We start from the raw sequence: 25,595 nt of genomic DNA, 5'->3' as shown, positions 1-25,595 counted from the left end.
TTTAATGGCACACAATAAGACTGTCTAAAGTTAATGATTTAGTTCATGTAAACTAATGTTTATTCAAATTTGCATACAGTGTGTTAAAAAATAAGCAGTATAAAATGTAAATTCACCACGTTTAATCAAATTGAACTCAAAATGTTTATAGACCAACTCTCGTGACATCTAACACACAATTCCATGTCATTAAGTGACCTTAAAATTACTAAATTAAAAAAAAACGTGAAAACAATTACATCAATGAATACCAAATATCACCACAGTATCTTAAATTAAGTACATTCGATATATAAAATATAAAAATACTGAACTAACAATAAAGGGAATATAGAATATAAATTTCTGCAGTACTGCAAGTTTTGTATGTCATAGCTATACTGCTACTAATGGCTGTGTCATTAAATGTAAAAGCTTTAGTATCATGATACGTACAGATAAATAGACAGTGTCCTATTTATCACTATTTATGAAACAGATACTATTAATATCATGTCTTCCTAGAATATCAATTTTTTCATATTTTTGCTTCTTTCATAAAACTTGATTTGGGCTAAGTCAATAGCGAGGAGCTAAGAGTTTATGAAAATTTGAGATCTCGAAATTCGTTTGAATGTAAGCAATCTTGAAACAGTAAAAAGCAACCGAACTTCGAATGTCAATGGCTAAAAGAAAAATTTGGCCTAGAACTAGGAGAGTATATCATTATATTTTCAATTCTCAAACTAACTCTAGAATTTCTACGATAGTAATATCTCTATAGATATTACGTGTCTGTCTAAAAACGAATAAAAAATATATTTTTTTCACATTTCAATGAAAATTGCGATCATACAACCGTAATCCATTGCCGGAGTCTTGGTATTAAGGGTACTACTAACAGTTTCCATGAACTTTTTAACAATGACCTTAAAGAGACTGTTCACCTGTCTTGCTTTTCATTTCCATCGAGATATTAAGACAGGACCATTAACGGTACACTTTTATACAACTATGGGTAAACGCTAGTTCGTTAAAATTATAATACGCAATTATTTATACTTTTAGTTTTCTGAGATCACCAGTGCCTGAGATAATCTAACGCAGCATATACTAGGAATACTTCGTAACGTTTCGTGTCTTATTAACTTCAACTTAAAATAACGAAAAGAAAATATAAAAAGGAAAGGATTATTAAAATCGTTTAATGCTGCCACAACTTTGTAACGAACGTTCCTTGCCAACGAGAAATATTCCATCGACAAATCGGAAGTATCACCCGCGTCTCTACGTTAATACTATAAAAGGAAAGTGAGCTTTCTGAATACTCTCCTAATTCGGGAACGGCCGGCTGCACCACAGCAAATACGTAAAAATCCGTGACTTATCTACGAGACAGAGACTTTTAATCACGGCGATGAAATTCTGCTATGCACAGACGGCAAGACCAGGAGCCCTCGGGAGGAGATGCAAGAGGTGGAGACAGACAATACATGTGGTATCCACGATCACAGTCGTCACAGAACAGCAGCTGATCCTAGTTTAGTTCGCGAAACAATTAATTAGCTTCCAACAACGTGGCCTAAAGCGTGTAGATTGTCGCGATCGGTTCTTAATGTACTTTATTGCTTTATCTTTTCTCGGACAAGAGTTTAATATCTTGGTTCCCGCTTAGTAAAATATATGAGAAACTCGCGGTAATATTGTAATCAATGGTAGGAGCTTAAACCGGAAAACCTCTATACTTAACAATAGCTCGCCGATAAGCGTAATTTCAGTACCAATTGAGGTAAAGTGTCTCACGTACAACTTGCTTCAACTAATTTGGCCCCCTTAATAATAAATAAATAAAAAAAATAATAATTATTCTGGGTGTGCTTCTGAATCGTGGCGGGGGGGACTCTTCAGCGACCCTGCGGAACCATATAACTTCGTTCCAAATGTAATAATGATATTAACAAATAAATAATACGGAAGTTAATAAAAAAAATGAAAGGATAAAAAATACTTAAGTAAATCCAAATTGTTGGAGCAACGGTACGTGAGACGTTTTGTTCTTCTGTAATTGGGTGATCCCGAAAAATAATGGTAAATACTCACATCATTGTCAGAGGTGCCACAAATGGAACAGCATTTGCATTCGATACACTGCCACCTGTACTTGCGAACAGAAACGATCATGTTCGCTGTGAATTGCAAACAAGTCGGATGCCCTATAACAAGAACGTACGCAGGTCATGGAACAAGCATATGGGGACGGAGCAGGATAGTATCTTTGGACGAGTAGAAAGGTGCTAGGACATTTATCTTGTGCCGAAGAACAGTGAACTCCAAGCTATCTCGTTTCTATTATTTTTTTTCGTCAAATTTACTATTTTTTTTTTTCGCTCGTATCAAAGTGACTCGCTTTCTGAATTAAAACGGTCATTCGTTTGGTCTTTTACTTGTTTTTTTCTTTTCAAACGCGTGCGATCAGGATTGATATTATGCATATTATGACTTTCACCCTTCCTCAGCACTAAAAACGTCCGGAATAATGATAACGTTTTGTTATGTTTCCGCACAGAATGCTTTATTTCATGATATCTGCGATTCTTTTGATGTCACCTCTTGAACATATTGTTATTTTATTTGGAATAGTAAGGTGGTAAAGTAATAGCGGTGCGTACCTTGGAATAGTTCACGTTCTTTCTTGCGCAGCACAATATAAACGTCGCGGACCAGCACACTCTCTCTCTCTCTCTATTTTAATCACACACGTGTTCATCTTTCACACATCCCGTTCACCCTCTTCATCAATCTCTCTCTTTCATCCCCTCATTTCTCCTACACATACACACAACTCATAACGTATCACATTTGATATATATATATATATAATATATATATAATATATATATTTATATATAACTAGCGTTACTTAAATACTAGATTTGTAAGCCTCATGGGTATTGCTTAATTAAAAATTGCCTAATAACAAGTCTTCGATTTTATATAACAAGGAGGAACTATTTGCATGCTTTCGTATTTTTTTCTCCTTTCTTTTCTTCTTTCTCTCGCGCTGCCCTCTTTCTTTCTCTCTCTCTCGCTTTTTGATTTTCTATACCATGTGAGTTTTCCTTACGGGTAATTATACGAGTATCGAGATATTACTCTGTCGCTACCGGGTGTGTTAAATTATAAAGAGTTATGCGGTAATAACACGAAACATTATTTCTTTCTCTTGTCGTAAAAAGAGAGGGGGGAGAGGGAGAGAGAGAGAGAGAGAGAACATAAAAAAGCAAATCGAAACGACGACTGAGGGGTACAGAATTAAAATGTAACACTAAAGGACCATATAGAAAACTGTCGGAACTGAAATAAAAATCGTCTATATCATCGCGTCACTTGTTACACGTTGGTGGGGGGGGGGGGGGAGGGGGTCGTAAAGGCAATACAACGAGGGGGAAAATTATCGAGTACGTACGAGTTACAACATCTCGTATCCATAAATCTATGATAATACGTTAACGGTTAGCAATAGAAGGAAAAAAAAAAGATGATCGGAGCAAACCGAGAAGCGAACGCGAACGTACCCCACGGAGTGAAAACAATACGATCGTTCCCTGCTACAATGCCACCAAACTCGTAAGGTATCGTTTACAAGCATTAAAAACGCTCGAATGCGCGGTTAACTCTCGTTTCCATTCTATTCGAACGATATCTTGTACGAGTATCAAAGCTTGTACAAAACTAAGCTATTGTCGATTCATCGACTAAAACGGAAGATACAAGATTATTACATCCGTCTTCCTCGACTCGGAGTCGATATCGTGGCAAACTCGAATGAAACACAATCGAAAAGAACGTCCTTCTACCGTACTCCTACAGGCTGGTCCAAAAGTCACTAGACCATTTAAAAATAGAATAACTCTTTTATGTATTAAAAATTCACATTTATGCTTTTATAAACAATAAATATACTTCTTGGAAATTATTTGTAATTAGTTTTGTAGATTTCAAATGGCCGTCATTTTGTTCTTGACAGTGACGGTGTCTTCCTAAAAAGTTATTATATTTTAAAATGGTCTAGTGAGTTTTTGGCCACCCTGTACATTGTGTGCGCGTTCCTCGCTGATCGGTTTTATATTTCTCACGTAGAGAAAATTCTCCCGTTCTCCTCTCTCTCCCTCTCTCACTTTCCCTCCCTGATCTTTCCACGTCTTGTTCCATTAAATATGCAATAAATATTATGCCGTCGTTATTCGATCAGACGATCACCAAGTAGCAAAAATTACGAACACGCTATAAATGCGACACGACGAAAACGATTAATGCCCAGAACGAAACGGAAGGTTTTAAGAGCAGCAGGTTCGGTGGAATGTGCGTAAACAGAATAACTGGATGGAAACGAACACGCGGCGAATTAATGCTTTCATCGGAATTTCAAATGAACCCCACGATCATTCGTCGAGGAACGTCGGAACACCGTACGCCGGAGAGTCGAGTCGTTTGCCGGGATGCGTTGGATTGCTGCTCGAGTTTATTGTAATAAAAAACATAATTTTCCCCGTGTTGTGAAGCCGAAAATTGGAAAATCCTTAATTACAGCGATGGCCCGTCTTAAGTTATCGTTCGTAAATCATAGTACGGAAATGTTTCGATCAATAATGGAACCGGTTTCGTTGAAATTCTCATTCACCGCGATGATGTTTCCGGTGATGTAAATGCATGGTAAGCAACGATACCATCGACACATTTTGAAAACACACACACACGGTAACATGTTAAGGACTGAGTATATCAAAGGTTTCGAAAAACGAAATTTCATTTTCCAGAATTTAGTAAAAATTTAACGTTATCTCTAAAATCAGTTGTGAAAAAAGTTAAATACTTTTTTGTTAAATGCAAGTAGGTAATACTCCTAGCAGCAACCCAATATTTTACGTTAATTTTCTTTTTTTTTAGAAGCTGCAGGATTTGTGCGAAAGATCGTATCTCACGTAAAGGGATGCCTCGATCGAGAACTCGTTCATCCACCCCGGTGTTCCGTTGTTACAGAAGACGCAGTTTACGAAAAAATATTTGTGCCTCGATCGCGAGCGTAATATGTCCCTTAAATGCAACACGTAACGGAGAAGAGAACGATGGAAGTGTGAATTACGACGAACCTGTACCGTACTGCAAAAACCGAGTCTCACTTTGCAACGAGTATCCGAACGGTAATACTTTTAGCTAGCGTTATATGTGCTGCGCTCTTAGGTGTATTGCAGATCAGTAAATAGAACGCAAGCAAGAAAGAAAATATTTACATGATTCTAGAAACGTAGAAATATAAAAAAAAAAAAAAACAAAACATGGTTCTTTCCCGCCCTACTATATATAAATATGTTGCTCTCGTTAAAACGATTCACGACTGTGCTGAATAATATAATTATAAAGTCTATATCGTATCGTTTTTGTTTAAGCTCTCTTAAAACTTCTCGATTATAGAACGATTACTTCGCGGCAAGCATCTTTCTCTTTTTCGTTTCTTTTCTTCCTTTTCTCTCCTTTCCACATTGTCTTTTTTTTTTTTGTTTTGATTTGATTTTGCAACACAACAACGTAAGAACGCGATTACACTGTAGTCAAACAGAGAATACAAACACATCTTCTTCAATATGTGCTCTAGTGATACTGTGCAACAGGAATTTCATTTTTTTTTTTTTGCGTTTAGAAAATTTACCCGGAATCTCGTGCACGTTTCTTTCCGTTCCTTCAGAATATTCATCTAACTTCGTAAATAGATAGATTGTTTATGTCGACGACGTTCGTTTCGTGTCTTGTTTCGAATGTCCGTAACGAGATTCGTGTTTCCGTGTTGAATTTGTTCTCTTTTCTTTCTTTTTTTTTTTGTACATTACTCTCTTTTTGCCCCGTAAAAATTTGTCCCCTTAAAAACTAATCACGGAATTACAATAAATCACAGTTGAGCCGTGCAGCAGCAAAGGAATTATCGAAAATTCCTATCGCTCAGATGCGACAAGTTGCACCATTGACAAACTGATGTTTTTGCTTTTTCGTGCCTTGACTAGTGTATGTAAAGCTCGTAACCATATCATTTTCTCGTCTCTCGCCTGAACCGTGCAGATCCCCTAATTATTGCACACATGAATTACCCATAACGATGGTTTCGAACGTATGTCACACAGCAACTAGGCTTATCGTCGCTATTCAACCCAAAAATAGTATTTCTTTCCTCGTTCTCGTTTTACTTATCTCCCCCTTTCCTCTTTTCGTTCCATCACGATACGTCGCGGTCGGTATGAAAAATATCTCGATGCGTTACGACGACGCCGAATCGATAACAATTCAGAAACGGAACGATCGTAGCCTCGGGCGTTCGGAACACGTGTATACACCGTTAAACGTGCCCCAACGACGAACAGTTCAACGACAACAAATCGTTAATAATAAATCACCCGTAATCTCGAGGGAACAACGAACGGGTGGGTGCCGATTGTTTCGATTCCTTACCGTATGAACACGAGCCGCGGATCGTAAAGGAGACACAGGAGTGACAAACAAAAAGCTTCTACTCTACCGACCATGTATACGAGGAGGACGGTAAATTGCAAAGATTTCCCGTATTTTCTCCTGTTTCCTGGGGGAGAGGGACTGAAGTAAGTATATACGCCAACTCGAGTGAGACAATTGTTCCAAAAGAAAATCATAGAATCTGGAAAACACAATCATTAATATTTTGCTTGTTGATCATGTTGCTGACGATTCGTTTATTTCAACAAAAGAACTCCACGTGGAGGAGTTAAAAAATTAACAGATAAGAAGAGAGGGGTCAAGCGAGCAAGAAAATGCAATTAACTGGATATGGAAGAGCAATGGATAAATATGTTCTGATTAAACGGATCAAAACTTGAGACTCATTCCTGGGAAGGCAACATCTTCGTCGGTTTCAATCGGGAAAGTATAGCAATACCTCTTTACTAGACCGCCTTCTGGAATTTCTCCAAACTGGTACTATGCATGCATTAGCAAAATGGAGAGAGGGTCTAGTGTCTTGATAAATCCTGTGCATATAATACATGGAAAATCTACAATGATTAAACTGAATAAACGATAAGATACGTTTTATACATGGAAGCAATTACAATTTTAGAAAGACAATCACCTAACACGGAAATGGTGGAATAGCAGGGGATATTGAAAACGGCGATACGGCCCTCTACGTATGTTAACCAATTCATCGGGAAAACAATCCACTAACTATCCTCTAACACTAATTGAACGAATCTCCGAAAATAAGGACATTAGCACAGGATCCGTCAAAGAATGCAATTCTGTGGGAGAAAGTTCTAGCAAATACACGTCAGTAGGTACACGTTTCCTTATAAAGTTATTGTTAAATAATTTTATGTACGATACATTTTACCTGGAAGGTTAAGATATCCAGAAACGTATATCCGTTACACATAGAAATTTCCGAAAAACAACACAATAAGGAAGCCCACTCATCTACTTGAACTTTATTCCAGAGTCCCATTCTCGACAACAAGCACGACCAACAACTGGTTGCTCACTCGTCCAAGAGCACGAGCCTTGTGATGGGTTAATCTGTAAATATCTCCTATGGATCAAACTCACTATTAAACTACGTCAGTCGAACGTGCCTGCGCCTTCGGATCTCGAGCTAATGTACCCTCCTATTCGGAGGCATATTATGGAATACAACGCGCAAAGGATGGAAGAAGTGAATCGTGGTACTTACATCAGTCCCAATACAGCGACAAACAAAAGTAAACGAGCACAGAGAGCAGTGATTTCCAAATTGTGGGAAACCATGTCCATCGAATTCGTACAGAGGTTGTCCCCGTATACATGGCCGGCGATACACATACAGACCACACCGGAAGTAAGGAAGCAATCCCTCCGACTCGGAGAATTCGAGTCGACGAACGAGACACGCGGATTACCCGATTATATATCGGCGGATATACACACACCACCCTGCATTAATTGTGATTCGTTCTTCGTGTATACTTGCGCTTGATCTTTTCCTCTGGCTTACCTGAGCGACCGCAATCACTGCACGAGACCAACTCCTCGGAGCCGCCGGTCTTTTTATTTTCCCTAGCGTCGCCCAGACAGAAGTCGCAGTACGGGGAGGGTTGCGCGGACTTGCCAGCTTTTTTTTCGTTAGTCCCGGGGGTAGGTGGGCCCTCCGTTCTCACCGAGGAGGGCGAGGGCACAGCGGTCCCAGGGGACGATACAGCCGGCAGGTGTTCCTCCTTCGTCGATGGTATCGTTGGCGATGAGGGCGCGGTCGTCGTCTGAGCAGCAGGTATTGGTGGTTGTTGTTGCTGTGGTTGCGGCTGCTGCTGTTGCTGCTGGGACGGCTGTTGCGGTTGTGCCTGCTGCGCCGCCGGTTGCTGGGACGGCTGGGAGGACTGCGGCTGCGGCTGCGTGGACGCTCCCGCAGCAGACGCGGTAGGTGCTGCGGGAGAGGGGCTCGAAGTACTCGATGAGCTTGCATTCTGACGACCCCGACGTGTACCACCTGATCACAAACCGACCACATACCCAGTTGCGCTTTGCGTCACAAGCTATTGACCATGCACACTGGCTTAGAGACAATGAATTTTAGAGTTCAATACTGTGACGATGCCCAGCAATAATCGATTCGGTTATATCTCGAGGCAGGAAACGGAGACCGCCAACCTCGACATTCTTCGACAGTTTCTATAGCGTTTAAGAATGTTACGATTGCATAGAGATTATACTTATTGGATCGTTTAACCTTCACAAACTTGGTTCCCCGCGAAACGGACACACCTATCATGAATCTCAGCGGGGTAGGTAATACCATCCCGGTAGCCAATTGATTCTGTAACTACAGAAAATGAAACAGGTTAAAGAATTTCTAGGTGATGTCGAAGAATTTATCGAGGAGGTGATCACTTACCCGTATTCGCAAGATTCTAGGCCTAACCGGAATCGATTATTCGAAACGTCACAGTTTTTTGTTTTTTTTTTTTACAAAAAAGAAAGAAACTGGCACAACAATCAGGAAAGAAAAGTCAAATAATATGTATATATATAAATGTATATGTATATAACTATATGTAGAATCGTAACAAGGTGCACAAATTACGTCAATCGATGCATTCCATCACCAAGAGCAATTCCAACGATACAACGTCGATGTATCCGTTCCAAGATCAGACAGGACAGCGGCGCAAACGCGAGAACACTACTTTTGCGGCACTACGAAGAACAATTTTCGGCATATGGGTATCTTTAGTGAAGCTGCAGGCGCTCATCGAGAGAAACAAACGAAGCCAAAATCGCTCTAGGATGTTCAAAGCGTAAAAAAAAGAACGAGCAAACGGAAAAAAAAAGATGCTGCCAACGCCTTTAGAGTACACATTTTTTAAAAATAATCAGATCAAACTCGTCATGCTGCAAAAAGGATATTGAATAACCATTATCAAAAAATACACACACATACCAAACACTCGGAAGAGGCTGCGCCCAAGAACTCTAGCGTTCGAAATTGCTCGAACGGGATCACGCCTCTTGTGAACATACGATAAAACACTCTCAAGACGCGATTGCAGAAGCATGCTATTGCAAAACATTCGAAATAATTGCCGCGTTTCTCCTTTCGTCGAAATCAGTCTTATATAAGTATGTATCGAAAAAAAATAAAGATTGAAATTTAGAGCACAAGATATCTTCTGGGTATAGGTAGTACACACACACTAATATAACAGAACCGTATCATACTGGCTTAATAATGCTTTCTCCGTATGATACTCGCAGTATAAAAGTTGTGCAATAGAATCTAATAGATAGAAAAGGAACACGGACAAAGTGAACACAAAATATCACGCTACGTTTATTTGCAATGCATGCATTTGCAACACATTTAAAGAAAATATACTTAGTTCCATCAAGTTTTGGAGAAAAATGGTCTGGATGAACACAGTTGCATGAATGGAAGTGTCGGAACAATGATGAGGATACCAGGTGAAAATAGGGCGGAATAACTGGAAAATCGACGGTTGCGACGGGCATAAAGGAACGTGAGAAAACTGAGCTGAGTTTGGCTCCAACCTGGCTGGTTCGAAGCAGCGGTGTCTGCAACGCTCCTAGGTTCAACTTCGGCAGGACTGGGACTTAGTTCCTTAGCAGGATCACCGGAGGAAGTAGAGTGGGAATGACCGTAATGGTAGACCAGACCAGGTCTGGTTTTATACCGTGCGCTGCATACTGCAAAAGTGCAAATACTGTTTTCCCACAAACCATCCAATGCAACGTCCATGATGAGAGAAATCTTGGTTGACGAGTTCGTTGGACGATTGGGAGGGTGTAGCCCGTCTAACCGCCATGTCAAAACTAAATGTCCCGTGAAATCTCGTATAATGTTTCGTCGAAAGCGCAAACAAGTCTGCTTTCATACACGCCAAATGCTAAACGTCTACTGGATCTACTTTGAAGAACATGGCGGTTAAAGGATTCCAGGAGAGAAGCTTATGGGTCGAGGACAGCATTTGCACACCTTCCGTACCAGTACATATCCCTATCCACCTACGAATCTATATGTGGACAAGCAGTGAAGGAGTTCCAGCCCAAGAAGCAAAACTAATACGATGCAAGGCTTGATGCTTGTATACTCCTACAGAATGAGCTCGCTACAGTGTGAGCCAGTACATTCTTGCTCTGTTATTGGCAGGTAGTATATGTCCGAAGATATTTGGCCGATCTTGCAAGCCTGATCGTGAACCGATTGTGATATGTAAGTATTACGTTTAGAATCAAGGCCTACTAGTCGTGACCAAATACCTTTAGATTTTCTGCTAATCTAACAGGAGTGGTTTCAAGAAGTAAACAGATTGCAGGCACATTCGAGTTAATTTTTTTTTACAGACTTCTTGTCGGAAAATGTACGATCAAATTAGTAATGACTATTATACTCCTTCAAGGTTTGAGCAAACGCGAATCTATCTATTTCTGTGAGTAGAATTTTACGTATTGTAGCAAGTGAAGTACTGCGCGACTAAACACAGGGAACAGTTCTCTCGGATGTAATACAATAAGCGAATAACGGTACACGAGAATTTAATCTATGTAAGAATGTAATTATCGTCGTGTAAAACGATACAGTATACAATTTTATAAGACCTAATTAACGTTTACACGCACTGCATACTCTTTTTGCGCGCAACTTTTGGAGTACTGAAATACGCGTGATTAATCTTATCCTTTCATTCAGAACCATGTCATGTCTATTCATACCTCAATAAATAGGAAAAAAGAAATGGAGCACAAGGTTTGACACAAACACAAATTATATGACAAGGATTGGAGTATCCTATAATGTACTGCAATTCATTAACTTGAAGGAAAACAGCAGTCAATACAGATACTGATCAATTTTACTGAGCAGAGAGTATTAAGTCAATATGAAATTACTATTACGTCTAGAGGACACCTTTCCCCGTTATAAAGTTCATTACGAGTTCAGTCACCATCCCCAGTGTAAAATTATGCGGTAACCAAGACTAGTCTTCAATAATTTATTTCGTGCTTTCATATTATTTTATATTATATAGTAACCGTTACGTATCTCGTGAAATAATACGTAGGCATCATAAAAATATAGTTATTTAATGAAATTAACAAATCTTCTAACGCAATGCACTTGTTCACTTATTCGAAATAACAACTGATAGAACTAATAATAATATTCATAGTGAAACTAGTAACAGGAAGTGGTCATTTGTAGTTGTATCTATGATTAAACTTACGGTCACAAACGAATGGCTTATCAGTGTCAACAGCGTCATAGTTGCTTTTTTTGCGCCCACGTCCCCCACCCTATTTAATAAATGTTTATAACAAACTTTAGTCAAAGAACTAAACTGAAAAATATGCAAATTAATCCTCGGAAGGTGGTCGTGTCTACGACTACGCAACCAGCAATACCTGGGTCCACCTATGCTACACTAACTGAGGAAGAAGGCAAAGCTTTTGAAAACTGGGATCAACATAGACCCAGGCACCGCCGTCCGAGACTTAAATCAAATGTTTCGTATTATTTCTGTTCTTGTATAATTTTCAAATATTCTTATAAAATACATTAGTTACCTTTGTACGTTTGGTCCCTGGACTATCTGTGGAAGGTGGGTGATTTCGTGCAGGATGATGACCACCTCCACGAGGTTTTCTTCGTTTCCTTTTACTGCTGTAACTTTCTTCATAATCATAGTCACTTTCAGGATCAGGTTCCTCGTATGTGTCCATATCTAACATGTCCTGTTCATCATAGTACCAAGCATCTTTACTGTGTTCCTCTGTAACAAGTTATTATTACATTAAATATAATGTATACAACTTTATTTGTTAACATACATATATAAACAATAAATCTACCTACCTTTAAGAGCAACAGATTCTTTGCTATCATCATTTACATGTGTTATAGTTTCTACACCTTCTACACCATCTTCTGGATCTCCCCGTGGACCTCTCTTTGGATGCAAATAATGCATTAAATACTGGCGCCGTTTTTTCCTCCATCTTTTGCTAGGATATGTATATATTTGACCGTGTAACAAGCCTGGCAATCTTTCTCTTGCCGACATAAACAGTGCTGAATGATTTTGTGCTACACCTGTAATTTCACGCTAATATTAACTATCGATTTTTAGACAATTGATTGTTTACAGAAGCGTTCACAACAATAAATTTCAGTCGACAGCTCAACAGTGTGTTAACACATGAACCACAAACTTGCCTGGTACGAATAGCAAAAAGTTACTGTTGATGTGCAAACCAAAAAGATATGCTAATTACAGTATTATACAACATAACGATCACACCCTACGAAGGTGCTGTACAAGAATCCTAATAAAGGATACCTGTCTGTGAATCGAGGAAAGGCATACGTAGCCGTCGTTCCCTGCATAATCGGCTATTATAAGTGGAAGCATTTTCAATGGATTCCCTGTACGCGGTGTCATTGAGGTAGCTGCAAAAAATCGATAGTAGCTATGTCAATGCTCTAAGCCTAATGAGTAAAAATTTACAAAATATCGTGACTCCAACACGTACCTCTCAATTTTACACAAATTACTTTCGTTTATAACTTGAATAATACCATGGGAAGCTGGTGAAATTGTAATGGCTGTCATTTTATAACAACCAAACAGTACACGTCCAACTCCTGCTTACCGCTCACTCGTCTTCCCGGAAAAGATCAGAAAACCGACGCATGCGTACCTTATCGGACAAAGCATGCCCGGCAACGAATATGTATTCTCTATTAGTATGTATTTCAGTAAGGAAAAGAATATTTGATCCTATTTAATTATAAATTAAATGGCGTACTTTACGAACTGATTAAATATATTATAACGTTACGATATGTAAAATAAGAAATGTTAAAACAGACAATTATACAACCGTTACTGGCGTTGCCGTTTGCGCAAGCGCGCGAAATTGAATTTAACACTAATTAAATTTGTTAAAACTTGTTTATTCGTCTATGAAAACTGACTGTTATGTAAATTAGTAATGCAGTCGTGTAAGAGTAAATTATTTTGCCAATTTGGAACGAATCGAAGGCTATTTCATCAGAACATCCTGTTTTATTGTAACGGTTGCTAGACAAAATTCAGAAGGCAAACATTTCTGTTCGCGCAATTGTAGTAGGTATAATTTGTAACAACAGTTTATTCTGAAAGGATATTAAACGCAGATACAGGCAACATGCATATTACCAGTATCTGCAATAAATTATGGAGCACAGCCGTTCAGATGAACATTTCAAGTTACAATATACATTCAATGTTTCTATTACAAAGAGATGGACGTAATTCATGGAAGTAGCAATTACAGATAAGCCTTTTGAAAAAAATGTTTAGGAAAAAAATGTAAAATACACTATGTCTACTATGCAGCATTTTTATATTCCATTATTGTATAATGAAATACAACACATCTGTATATATAAATGCATAATTTTATAAACTGCAATGTAAAAATGATTTCTGAGCTCGTATCTCTATTTTTTATTGTATAGCAAATTCCTCAAAAAGGGATTAAATGCAAAATGTTACATAAAAGAGCTACCCTACTTTTTTTTTATGATTTCATTAGACACAGGATTTCCGTAGCGTGACATTATTATTTTAATGGTTCGTGTGCATTATTTTAATATATTGGCAAAATGTTATTTTATATTTGATCGGTTTTGTGCTATAACTAGAAACGTCGGAATTATTGCCTACAAAATAAATAAATATTTCCTTTGTTTGGAGAATTTGTCTAAAACTTTTCCTCACAATTTTTATCCTTTCTTTCTTTGAATAATTTGAATTTTTGAATTAAATCGGTTACGGCGACTTCTCCATGTACCACATTGTCCCTGGTTCTAACATTAACCGTGCCAGCTTTCACTTCTTTTTCCCCGACAACTAAAAACACATTTTCGTATAAGCTACATATTCTGTTGTTTTGTTACATAATATATCAAATTTATTATGCTTTTCATTACCAAGGATGAAGTTGAACTGTGCAAGTTGGGCGTTTCGTACTTTTTTATTCAAAGTATCACTTGCATCTGTATCAACTTCCACCATGAATCCAGCATCCCAAAGTTTATCTTTTACTTGGAAGGCATACTCATCAAATTGAGAAGCTACTGGAATGACCATTGCTTGTCGCGGAGATAACCAGAATGGCCATTTTCCAGCATAGGATTCAGTTAAAATTGCAATCATTCTTTCTACAGAGCCTAAAATAGCTCTGTGTATGATTACAGGTCTTGTTTTCTCTCCAGTTTCGCTGAAATTTCACGATGTTTAATCATTAGTTTAAACTTGATTTCGAAATAATACAATATTTAATCTCTCTTCACTTACTTAACATAAGACAAATTAAATCTAATTGGTAACTGGAAGTCCAACTGAATGGTTGCACATTGGTGTGGTCTCTTCAATGCATCCATAATTGTGATATCAATTTTTGGACCATAAAATGCCCCATCTTCGGGATTAAGTGTCCATGGTTCTCCAAATGCATCTAAACTTTCTGCCAACGCTTTTTCGGCCTGATCCCACATAGCTAAGTCACCTAAATATTTTTCAGGTCTCGTAGACAAACATAAATTGAATGTGAAGCCAAAAACGGAATATACGTGGCGTAAGAAATCCAATGCACCGATCATTTCATCTTTAATTTGATCTGCTGAACAAAATATATGCGCATCATCCTGTTGGAAACGCCTGACTCGGGTCAATCCAGTTAATGCGCCAGATAATTCATTTCTATGTAACACGCCAAAATCAGCCATTCTTAACGGCAATTCACGCCAAGATCTGTTACGAACGTCGAAGATCAAGCAATGACCAGGACAATTCATTGGTTTAAGTGCAAAAGTTTCTTTTTCAACATCAAAGGAAAACATGTGCTCAGCATAATGCATCCAGTGCCCAGACGTTTGCCATAATTTACTGTTATAAATATTAGGTGTAACAACTTCTTGAAAACCCCTCTTTCTGTATTCAGAACGAATGAACTCAACCAAAGTGTTATAAATATGTGCCCCGCGTGGTTGAAAGAAACATGATCCTGGAGAAAGTTCATGAAAGAAATATAGTTCCTGTTCTCTTCCTACTTTTCTATGATCTCGTTTAGCAGCTTCTTCTTGAAACTTCTCCCATTCTTTCAGCTGTTTTGTATCTGGAAAACTGATACCGTAAACTCTCTGTAGAGATTCTGCATTAGCATTTCCTTCCCAATAAGTGGAAGAATTTTTCGTGACTTTAATAGCTTTCACTTTTCCAGTGTGTCTAATATGCGGTCCTCTACATAAATCAATCAATGGCCCACACCTGTATACTGTAGTGGTAGGCGTATTTATTTTTTCATTGATAATACGAACTTTAAATTCATTGTATTTAAACATCTCCAAAAGATCTTCCTTTGTCATTTCTAATCTCTCAAACGACTGTTTCTCTTTAACTATAGTTTTGTAAAGACTCTCCAAGAATGGAAAGTCTAGATTTGATATTCCTTTATCCCTTAAATACATATCATAATAGAATCCATTCTCAATAGGTGGACCATAGCATAAACAACCACCATATATTCTTTCCATAGCTTCACCCAAAATATGTGCACTAGAATGCCAAAACACTTGTTGACCATCTGGATGGTCAAATTTAAGAAGTTCAAGTTTGCAATCAGACTCCAAGGGTCTATCCAAATCCCACAGTTCATTATTAACTTTTGCAATAACAGTATTATCAGCTAGACCCTGACTAATGTTCCTTGCAATTTCATATGGTGTTGTGCGCCAAGATTGACCAATAACTTCTTTTCCATCAGGAAGAGTTATTTTAATATCAGTAACTGGCTTTGTAGCTAACTGTGCTTCATAATCTGCTTTCAGTTTATCCCATAATGCAATACGGTCCTAAAAATATGTGTTATCGTTCAGAAAAAAAAAGAATAAATAATAAACATGAAATTTGTTTTTTCCTAACTAATTCACATATTATTTAATACAAACAGCATGATATACCTGTATGTAATTAGGCCAAGGATTTAATTCCGAAACTGTTTTTTCATCAATAATAGTATTCTTCTTTTTTTTCGGTTTCGCCTAAATTTGAAAGAAAAAAAAACCGCATATTAAAAATTTCCACGACATTCCTGTTCTTATACAATGCTAAGTTAACACATTAAACGATGTGATAACATTAATCAGAAACAAAATGTTCAGATTACATCAGATTATTGATTCTGCCAGTATAGAGCGGTTATTTTTATAGCATAAGTTAAATCATATGATTTTATAACATTTTTTCAACAGACAGATAAACAAAAAACTTTGTCATAAGATATTGTGAAAAAGTGTACGAGTGACAATACACTAAATATATAACCAACCCAAGAAGCATGTGGCCGCTTAGAAACATTATACAAGTTTCTAGAACTGCAAATACGAAAATTCGCCATCATATTTAGAATGTAAAAATAAAAATGATAAAAGTTGTATCAAATTAAAACCGTTTTCGTGCCTTTTCTTCCTTCAAATTCAAGTTTTGTACGTTATTCACCACGTCGTCACACATGCTGTCGACCATATTGAAGCCTAGGACTTACTGCCAAGTGCCATCATACTGCTATGCTGTAATACTTATCTATAGTACCACTCTTGCCCGTTCATCGATGCACTATAGTAATTTGTAATGGAAAACAGGGAAATTTAACATAGTTTTATCATTTATTGCTTCTTTTTATTAAAAAATAATAATTCGCTAAAAAAAATATTCAGGAAAAATTATTTATCATATAAATTACATTATAATGTTTAGCATATACTACAGGGTGTAGAGCTAATAACGAACTAATTAATTTCTGCTGTAGATGAAGTCATTAATTTTTAAAACAGAATTAATGAAAATCATTACTGTATAAAAAAATAGAACTTTTAATCCATTTAGTTTTACACTCTGTACAATGTAAACTCATAATGCTTTCATTTATAAATATTCTTCACTTGTCTTCTAAAACCTCGAGGGAACAATATGTCATTTTCTTAAAAATGTATACGTTCGTGGCGTATTATATGACTTCGGTGATGAAATCTTTTTCCACAGGCACGACAGACATACGGCCTTTCATTTGTATGAATTCTATTATGTATTTTTAAGTCATACTTTTTAAAAAACGATTTACCACAATGAGAACACACATGATTCCTCTGTTTTAGGTGATCACGTTTTACATGTTCCTATAGGAACAAAAATTTGTTTAGGAACAAATTTAAAAATATCCTCAAGAGTTAGTATACTTACATTTACTTGTGAGGAAGTATTGTAAATTTTCTGACACATATCGCATGCAAACTTCTGTGGACCATCTGGTCTATGGTTACTAGCAATGTGTTTATTTAATGTTGACTTCCAAGCAAAGGACATGTTACATTCTTTACAGTGAAACTTCTGCTGATCTGCAAAATGTGTGCCTATGTGTTGTTTGTAGTTGTAACTGGTTGAAAATGATTTCTCACATACTGTGCATTGAAATTTTAATAAATATGCTTTCGAATTCTTTGAATCTTCTTGTGGACCCTCTTTTTTATCATTATTGATAGTATTCTCAACTTGCACCTGTCTTTCATCTTCATTAACAATTTGATTATTATTTGTATTAACTTCACAGTGTGTATCTTCATTTAGAGGAGTTAAAAGAATCTGTTCACTGTCATTAATTGCGTCATTCTTTTTATTTTCTTGCATAGAATCAATTTGATTGAAACTTTGAAATTGTAAAAGTTGGTCACCCTCTTTACATTCCAAAAGTTCTGAATTTTGATTTTCAATTTCTGCATTTTCCACAAACTCAAGAAATCTCTCCGAGCTATCATCGTAATTTAATCTTCCAAAGACTTCAAAATTTGTTTCAACGTATTTATCGAAATCAGTCTGTGAATCCAACAAAATCTGATTTGGAACAAAATGTTTTTCTTCGCCTTGTAACTCATATTGTGTATAATTCAGGTGATTTTCTATATCATCTCTTATATTCTGTTCGCGTTGAATGTCTTCATTAACGTTTTTATCATTTAAACATGTATTTGTTGTATTCTCAGAAATGTTTGTACTTTCATCTTTATTCTCAGAAGTTTTTACGAGCTGTATGTTTGGTAATTTTTCTACTAAATTGTTAATTAGAAATTCATAAAATTGTTCCCCTGTTTCCATCTGTACTAAACGTAACATTGGTTCTTCCTGATTTGTAGTATTATTTACATCGTCCGAATCTTCTTCAACTTTTTCATTTTGTACTGAATTTATTTCTTGATTATTTTGAATATTCAAATCAAGCTTACCATGCTCGTTAATAGGTGACTCCGATAAATCTATTTTTTGGAACATATCGGTAACGTTTACAGAAAAATTCGTCAGAGTGTTATAATTCGACACTACCTCTGACTTCTGTACATCTGATTCAAATGTTTGTGCACATGACAAATACTCATGACTATTCAAGTATTTGGTGCTCAGTCTGTTTTTCAAAACAGATTCATTCATTTGGCACACATACAATATATTTTGAGTTGCTTCATTAGCAGGTACTTGTTTCTCAGAAACATTCAACTGATCAATTAATGGGATTTTTTCATTTGTGTCACATAAATGCTCTTGTGAAATATGATTCTTAGTATTTTCAATATTCTCTAGATTGATTTTCTTCAACTGTACACAAAAGCAAACTAAATGTAAAAATTCAATTCATTTTAAAATCATGGAATTATAATTACTAGATTACTTACCTGTTCCGATGTGATATAAATGATTGTTTCCAATGGTAATGTCCGTTTTATATTTTCCTCATTTTCAAGGAAATCAAGATTATTATCAGGATTTTTATGCTCCTCGAGTTCTGAGTTTTTCTAAAAATTCTAAATGATAAAAACGATCATGGACAAAATTTCTACAAATATTATTCTTATAATCTTTACCATCTCATTATTCTTGCATTCCAAAATGTTTGCATTCTTTGAATGAGACTTCTCATGGTCTCTCAAATGCAAAATAAGACTATAACTTTCACCACATGTTTTACAATAGTGCTGTCTCTTAACAGCTTTATACTGAACAGGTGCATTACCTTCAACAGACTATTGTACATTGCCAATGAAATACACATTGGTATTTACAAATATTATACAATACAATGTTCTTTAATCACCTCATTCTTGTTTACTACATGGTCCTGGTTCTCGCTATTGATACTGACACAATTATCTTGTGCTTTATACGCAGTATTTTTCTTTAGCCTTTCATGAATACGTTTGTGCCTTGCAAGGGAACTGATTTGAGTAAAATGTTTACCACAAATACAGCAAGGATATGGTTTCACCCCTATAAATTTAATGTCAAACAATTTCTTTACTATACATTACACTTTATCTATGTAATTTTATATGTAAATAACATAATTACCAGCATGCATTCTACTATGCCTAATCAAATTGGATATGTGATTGAACTTTCTCCCACAAATTTCACAGATACAAATATTTGTGCCTAAATGAATGTTTAAATGTGTTCGTAGATCTGCTTTCCTAAAGAAACCTTTGCCACAGATTTCACAGAGCTGTGATTTTTCACCTAAATGTATACTTCTATAATGGTAATCATATTGAGAGGCTCTATCAAATGCTATATTACATTTTTGGCACTTGAAAGGTCTTGCCACATTTTCCTGTGAATTATCATGGTACTTTTCTTTGCTAAGATATTCTGGTTCTACTTGCAGTTCATTGTTTATATCCTTCTTTAAAAGCTGTATATGCTTTAACAAACCATCTTCAACATGATTATGTAAATGATCATAAAATTCTTTCTTATTTATAATTACAAGGTCACAGGTTGGACAAACAAGATTCATAGATTGCATTTGAGTTGTATCATTTCTGTGGTTTTCTTGTAAATTTGTACAGATTGACATATTTGTATGTTTAAGCACACTTTTTTCTATAAGCAATTTTATTGACCTTGTGTACAATTAATACGAATAATGCAAATGCCTATGCAATATAACAAACTTTATCAATGTCATCTTATTTAGGATTTATTGACATTTCCTTTATATTTTCCATTTCAATCCGCAATATTAATTGAGCTTTATAAAGTAGAAATTATTTAAGTTGTTTTACGTCGTAGTAGACATGTCACATTAACTATCGTTAGTTTGACATAGTTTAAGTTCATTATAATTATTATAGTTAAGTTGATAGAAAATGTAATGTCCTGCTGATTTATGTTGTTACATATTTTAAGTTCATTTAGAAACAATGTGATACCGGACACGCATCATATTTTTACATGTCGAACTGCATATCGTACATACAACCAAAACAATACATAAAGCTGCGGAAAGTTCAATAGTGGGCCTTATTCTTACTTAAATAGTTTGTGTGGAACTATTTATGTACCTTGCATTTTTTTAATATGTTGAACTAACTTTGTTGATAGTTACTGAATTAATATTATGCATTAACAATCGTCTGATATGGAGTTTTTAAGTAATATTCCATTCTTTTCCATGTAATAGAAAAATTAGTCGAAACAACCCATGGCGACATCTAAGGAAAAAACTTAAGCTATTAGTCAATTAGTACTGCTTTCTTGATTTTAGATGGCTCTAATTGTTTAGTCCTGCTAGTAGTAATTTACTAGAAGCTTGAGAATTTTTGTTATCTATAACTCTATGCTTTTTCTATTATATATAAAAGAATTAAATATTAATTGAAAACTTTACATCCGATAATTGCGAATGCATCATATTACTCCAGTAGTTGTCAACAAATAATCTGATATCATTACAATAATACAAAGTTTACATACTATTGTAGTAGGGAATTCGCATTCTTTGGTTTTACGTTGGGAACATTTAATCATTCGGTCGGTTTAATTTTCAAAGTTCATTTTCAAAGTCAATTCTGGGCAAGTCACAGTTCAAACACAGTGTTAAGTGTGAAGCGGTGTTAATTGCTTTCTCGTTTTACTTGTGAAATTTCACGAGTTTTTGATTAAGGTAAATTTAATTCTAAAGCTCCGTACGATGTCAAATTAATACACAATCTGAAATAACCGTCTAGAACAATTTTTATTGTTGAAAAACATCCGTGTCCGTTATGTGTTTACGTCCAAATACACAATGCCCTTCATACTAATTAATTTACTAGTGTACTATAATTGATTTTATAGTGTACTGAAAGATCCAAGGAAGGAACACCAATAATGGGAAATTACGTTAATAAATTTTTTCTTCATGATACTGAGACTGTAAACGAAGAAACAAAAATACAATCACCTTCTACAGATGAGGAAACTATAGAAGAAACTACACACACACCTGTAATTCAAAAGAGATTACCTATTGATCCCAGATCAGTAACTAGTGGCATAGATAGAACACCAATTGAAGGAACTTATGTAAGATAATATTGCAAATAAATTTTTATGGTTTTGTATATTGCACTGGTAAATGCATAAAATCATATCGATAGGTCAATTCCACACCTGTTGGGATAAACAGAAATATGTTTATTTACAGGCAAAAAGATATTTAGAAACAGACCTGGATAAAATAATACCACCTTTGACACCAAGGAAATGTGTGCCAAAAGTAGAAAATGAAAACTTATATTTGCATGTGGTAAATTTTCTAAATCTATTTTGTAAGAAAGAGTTAATACCTCTCTAATCAAGAAGTATTTGTAAATTTAAGTAATTTATTTTAGGATAGTAGAAATGCAGAAACGAACAGGCAGTTAACACCAACAATAGATAAAGTAATCTATAAAAGGGTGTTTACACCAATAGAAAAAGAACGCTATAATGTTTTGGGACTTGATCCTAGGTCACCAGCTGCAGATTTTGATAGAACACCAATATTAATACCAAAATCCATTGCTCTACTAAAAGCAAGGGTCCAAGAAAGTTTGCACAGACGTGGTAGTTATAACACAGACGTGCTTACTCCGAAATTTTCATACTGTGAAACTTCATCTGAGTTCAGTATCCCTGAAATACAAGCTTTGCCAGATTTAGCTATGTGCAAAATAAGATCATTAAATTTGGTCACTGATGAGTTTGATAATAAATTAAATAAATCTGACTCATCTTGTTCCAGTGATTCATCTATGACTGATACAAATTCAGAAATTGGTGAGGATATTACTTTTATTGTATCTTTTCAGTTCAATTCTAGTAGAATTGGCACTAATATAAATGATACAATAGGAGAAAAGCAATTGGAGAGTGAGGATGCAGGTACAACTTCAGATCACGATACCTACAACAATGTACACATTACAAAAGATGTACAGCATAATGGGAACCATGGTAGTGATAGTGATGCAATAAAAATATGGAAATTTTCATTAATACAGGATAAGCCTAAATCAGAATTAGCTGAATCACATGATGTGCAAGATATTGAAGATAAAATGTCACAATTGCCAAAGGAAGAAGTAATTATAGCATTTGATGATGATAGTACTGCGAAAGATACATTATCACTGAAATTGGCTAAATGTGATATCAATAAGAAGAAGACAGATGTAACTGCAAAAAGAAGGAAAGTCTTCAAATCAGAAACCAAAACTGTATTGGATGAAAAGAAAATGTTCAATTCTGATAATAAATATAGGAATGAACCTACAAAGGTACATAAATATATTACTAATTGTATTTTTGAAAAATCATACAATTATTCTTGCTTTCAGATTCGAACACCTCTTGGAAATTGTTCAAATAATGCACAGATGCAAAAAAACTTAGCAACAAACTCTCCACAACAGATATTCAAAAGTAAGGGTATAAAGACTAAAATGTTACAAGAAAATACACCACCGCACAAAAAACATATAGCAAGATCTAAGGTAAATGGCGTACAGTGGGATCCAGACTCAACTGTTATTATTTAATTATTTTTAGAATTATTCGTTCATGATAGAGTTTATATGTAATTCATGTTTTTTATAGGAATTTTTTTAAGTACGGCAGATCTTCAAATTAATGTAAAAATAAATGATTATGTCTGTAAATGTAAATGTAAGTCCACTGGAATTAATGTATTTATTTTAACATAAGAATCGACTGTTTTCATTACAAAATACTTTTTTTTTTTAATTATTTCACTTTATTGCAATGATTTCTCCAAATTATTTACGTGCATTGCTGCACGTATCTGAGATTTGGCTTCTTGAATGGAAACTTGAAGGTCTTTGCTTGGTTGTATTAATTGTGACACACTAAAAAAAATATGTAATCGTAATAGCTGAATGAGATCATGAAAGTTATACATTAGATATATCATACCTTGGATCCTTTATTACAATTCTCTTCTTATCATTATCACTTTTCGAAATTAATTTAATAGTTATATTACTATCAACTTTTTTAGGATTACTAAAAACTTTTCTCTCAGAAGTATCCCACTTTACTATGGTGCTTGTGTTTACTATTTGGGGTCTTACTATTTTGAATTTTACATTATTATCAACAGATTGTCCTTTATAATTTCTTTTTTTGCCTCTTGCAGTATCAAACTTTGGTATTGTTTCTTTGAGGATAGCTTCACTTGGATGATACGGAGCTTGAGGTATGGCAGGTGCATTTGATTTACTATTTTGAGAACTGTATGAGGTTGAAGGTAAACTAGGTTCAGACACTGGCCTCGGGTCTATGTTTTGTGGAATACCATTATAAATAGAAGTCAATGTTTCTCCAGGGTATTGTTTAATTAAACGTTCCTTTGTCAGAGGTAAAGCTGGTGTTCTCTTTCTTCTGTGATACTGTTCTCTGAAATTTGTTATTGAAGACAATTTAAAATACAATTTAATATTTGACAGATATGTATTTATAGGTTTTTATAAAGAACTAGTTTCACAACATACTTGAGTACAAATTTGTCTGTACTCGGATTCAAAGCATCTTGCTGATTTTTCTTTATGCGTATAGTGACTTCTTTACTACGTTGAGTGAGTTTAGCTTCAGTTTCTGCTACAGATTCCAGTTCAGGTACATAAAATATATGTAGCGAGCCCCCATAAAAATTTTTACCATCAATAAAACGCTTTGCTATTCTGTATGACAACATTATTTAAAGATATAGGATACAATAACATGTTTTTTAATAAACATTAAATTAGATGCCAATATTAAAATGCAAGAAATTATAGACCTTGCACTTTGTATACGACCATATTGTATGTAATATGCATCTGTAAATTCTTCTGTAGGATAATCAGGTACTACATGAATTTTTCTTACATCTCCATAAGGTTTAACTAGCTTCTTTATCTCTTCACCTAATTGGAGCTTTGGTACTCCACATATCATCAAATGCTTCGATTCATCATTTATTGTATAAACCTGTTACACAGAGCTAGTGTGTCAAGGAAATATTGTAAAATGCAAAAATAAACTGTTTAGATCATATTATAAACTGCCATTAGACAACTGCAAAAGTCTAGATAAAGTCAATGTTTTAGATCAGAATATTTATAGACGTAGCAACAGTCAAAATTGCTTATTAAGACTAAAAAATTATAAAAGTGCTTAAGACAAAGGTAAAATTGTTATTTCATATTTAATAGGATACAAGTCCACAATGCTACCTTCACGGATGTCAACTTTTTCCCTTGTCTATAAGGTGGTCTTGTATGACAAAGTTTCTGTTGCAGATGGTGAGGAAGTTTTGTTATCTTGGATTTATCACTCATGATTTATAATTAAAATAATAGCAACATGGAGATACGTAACTCCTGGTACATATTACACTTCATGTACTATTTCTTTATGTATCAGACAACCAATTTTCTGAAATATTTTGAGGTCTTTAATCATCTGATTTGTGCTGTCTGATGTTTGACTATTAACAATGAATATTTGTTTATATCATTACAAATATTTCCTTTCTGCACTAAAGAATACCTCAATAAACACGAGATGAAAGAATTTTAAGTAACTTCGCATTTGCTTTCAGAGAGACACGAAGTTCGGATCAATTTCAGTGACTTAACAGGTGTTTTTTCTTAATAA

General features: G+C 35.3%; 5 protein-coding genes across 8 annotated transcripts; 1 reads left to right on the top strand and 4 right to left on the bottom strand.

Moving 5' to 3' along the window:
- Positions 1-1,272: 1,272 nt before the first annotated feature.
- LOC107186025 (zinc finger protein DPF3) lies at positions 1,273-13,201 on the bottom strand. The gene is made up of 8 exons (XM_015573819.1): positions 13,075-13,201; positions 12,882-12,991; positions 12,398-12,634; positions 12,109-12,314; positions 11,769-11,838; positions 8,027-8,515; positions 2,080-2,192; positions 1,273-1,516 (listed from the first exon to the last, which is right to left on the bottom strand). The coding sequence occupies exons 1-8, from the start codon at positions 13,152-13,154 to the stop codon at positions 1,385-1,387; spliced, it is 1,437 nt and encodes a 478-aa protein (XP_015429305.1). The 5' UTR covers positions 13,155-13,201; the 3' UTR covers positions 1,273-1,384.
- Positions 13,202-14,129: 928 nt separating this feature from the next.
- On the bottom strand, positions 14,130-17,123 carry LOC107185976 (threonine--tRNA ligase, cytoplasmic). Of its 2 annotated transcripts, none has more exons than XM_015573756.1 (5): positions 16,918-17,123; positions 16,550-16,630; positions 14,886-16,441; positions 14,519-14,808; positions 14,130-14,438 (listed from the first exon to the last, which is right to left on the bottom strand). In XM_015573756.1, exons 1-5 carry the CDS (start codon positions 16,987-16,989, stop codon positions 14,290-14,292), a joined length of 2,148 nt encoding a protein of 715 aa, XP_015429242.1. In that variant the 5' UTR covers positions 16,990-17,123; the 3' UTR covers positions 14,130-14,289. The 2 variants fall into 2 exon arrangements, with proteins under 2 accessions (XP_015429242.1, XP_015429241.1); XM_015573755.1 differs by having other exon boundaries at positions 17,049-17,106.
- Positions 17,124-17,540: 417 nt separating this feature from the next.
- LOC107185933 (zinc finger protein 23-like) lies at positions 17,541-20,496 on the bottom strand. The gene is given in 7 exon segments (XM_015573710.1): positions 17,541-17,764; positions 17,829-18,187; positions 18,236-19,232; positions 19,310-19,438; positions 19,499-19,657; positions 19,729-19,901; positions 19,983-20,496. Coding segments are annotated over 7 exon segments (2,520 nt in total). The 5' UTR covers positions 20,491-20,496; the 3' UTR covers positions 17,541-17,569.
- Positions 20,497-21,502: 1,006 nt separating this feature from the next.
- On the top strand, positions 21,503-23,553 carry LOC107185998. Of its 3 annotated transcripts, none has more exons than XM_015573786.1 (6): positions 21,503-21,579; positions 21,753-21,980; positions 22,102-22,203; positions 22,289-23,215; positions 23,276-23,431; positions 23,535-23,553. In XM_015573786.1, exons 2-6 carry the CDS (start codon positions 21,786-21,788, stop codon positions 23,544-23,546), a joined length of 1,392 nt encoding a protein of 463 aa, XP_015429272.1. In that variant the 5' UTR covers positions 21,503-21,579; positions 21,753-21,785; the 3' UTR covers positions 23,547-23,553. The 3 variants fall into 3 exon arrangements, with proteins under 3 accessions (XP_015429272.1, XP_015429273.1, XP_015429271.1); XM_015573787.1 differs by having other exon boundaries at positions 22,289-22,715; positions 22,791-23,215; positions 23,276-23,549; XM_015573785.1 differs by having other exon boundaries at positions 23,276-23,549.
- Positions 23,554-23,691: 138 nt separating this feature from the next.
- LOC107185932 (RNA-binding protein 48) lies at positions 23,692-25,316 on the bottom strand. Its single transcript, XM_015573708.1, has 5 exons — positions 25,172-25,316; positions 24,736-24,926; positions 24,449-24,637; positions 23,871-24,353; positions 23,692-23,803 (listed from the first exon to the last, which is right to left on the bottom strand). The coding sequence occupies exons 1-5, from the start codon at positions 25,274-25,276 to the stop codon at positions 23,692-23,694; spliced, it is 1,080 nt and encodes a 359-aa protein (XP_015429194.1). The 5' UTR covers positions 25,277-25,316.
- Positions 25,317-25,595: the final 279 nt, after the last annotated feature.

Source organism: Dufourea novaeangliae, unplaced genomic scaffold (genome assembly GCF_001272555.1).
Source record: "Dufourea novaeangliae isolate 0120121106 unplaced genomic scaffold, ASM127255v1 scaffold54, whole genome shotgun sequence".
NCBI lineage: Eukaryota > Metazoa > Arthropoda > Insecta > Hymenoptera > Halictidae > Dufourea > Dufourea novaeangliae.
The sequence above is the reverse complement of the archived record's forward strand: the minus strand, read 5'-3'. Positions and strand labels throughout refer to the sequence as shown.

Coding starts and splice junctions, on each gene's coding strand:
- LOC107185932 (XM_015573708.1), bottom strand. CDS start 25,276: ATGAGTGATAAATCCAAGATAACAAAACTTCCTCACCATCTGCAACAG. Junction 24,927..25,171: donor AAAAGTTGACATCCGTGAAG/GTAGCATTGTGG, acceptor TCTGTGTAACAG/GTTTATACAATAAATGATGA. Junction 24,638..24,735: donor GGTCGTATACAAAGTGCAAG/GTCTATAATTTC, acceptor GTTGTCATACAG/AATAGCAAAGCGTTTTATTG.
- LOC107185998 (XM_015573785.1), top strand. CDS start 21,786: ATGGGAAATTACGTTAATAAATTTTTTCTTCATGATACTGAGACTGTA. Junction 22,204..22,288: donor AAAACTTATATTTGCATGTG/GTAAATTTTCTA, acceptor AATTTATTTTAG/GATAGTAGAAATGCAGAAAC. Junction 23,216..23,275: donor ATAGGAATGAACCTACAAAG/GTACATAAATAT, acceptor TCTTGCTTTCAG/ATTCGAACACCTCTTGGAAA.
- LOC107185976 (XM_015573756.1), bottom strand. CDS start 16,989: ATGATGGCGAATTTTCGTATTTGCAGTTCTAGAAACTTGTATAATGTT. Junction 16,631..16,917: donor AGCGGCCACATGCTTCTTGG/GTTGGTTATATA, acceptor TTTCAAATTTAG/GCGAAACCGAAAAAAAAGAA. Junction 14,809..14,885: donor TTTAATTTGTCTTATGTTAA/GTAAGTGAAGAG, acceptor GTGAAATTTCAG/CGAAACTGGAGAGAAAACAA.
- LOC107186025 (XM_015573819.1), bottom strand. CDS start 13,154: ATGACAGCCATTACAATTTCACCAGCTTCCCATGGTATTATTCAAGTT. Junction 12,635..12,881: donor TTTCCTCGATTCACAGACAG/GTATCCTTTATT, acceptor GTGAAATTACAG/GTGTAGCACAAAATCATTCA. Junction 1,517..2,079: donor GTGGCACCTCTGACAATGAT/GTGAGTATTTAC, acceptor GAACTAAACTAG/GATCAGCTGCTGTTCTGTGA.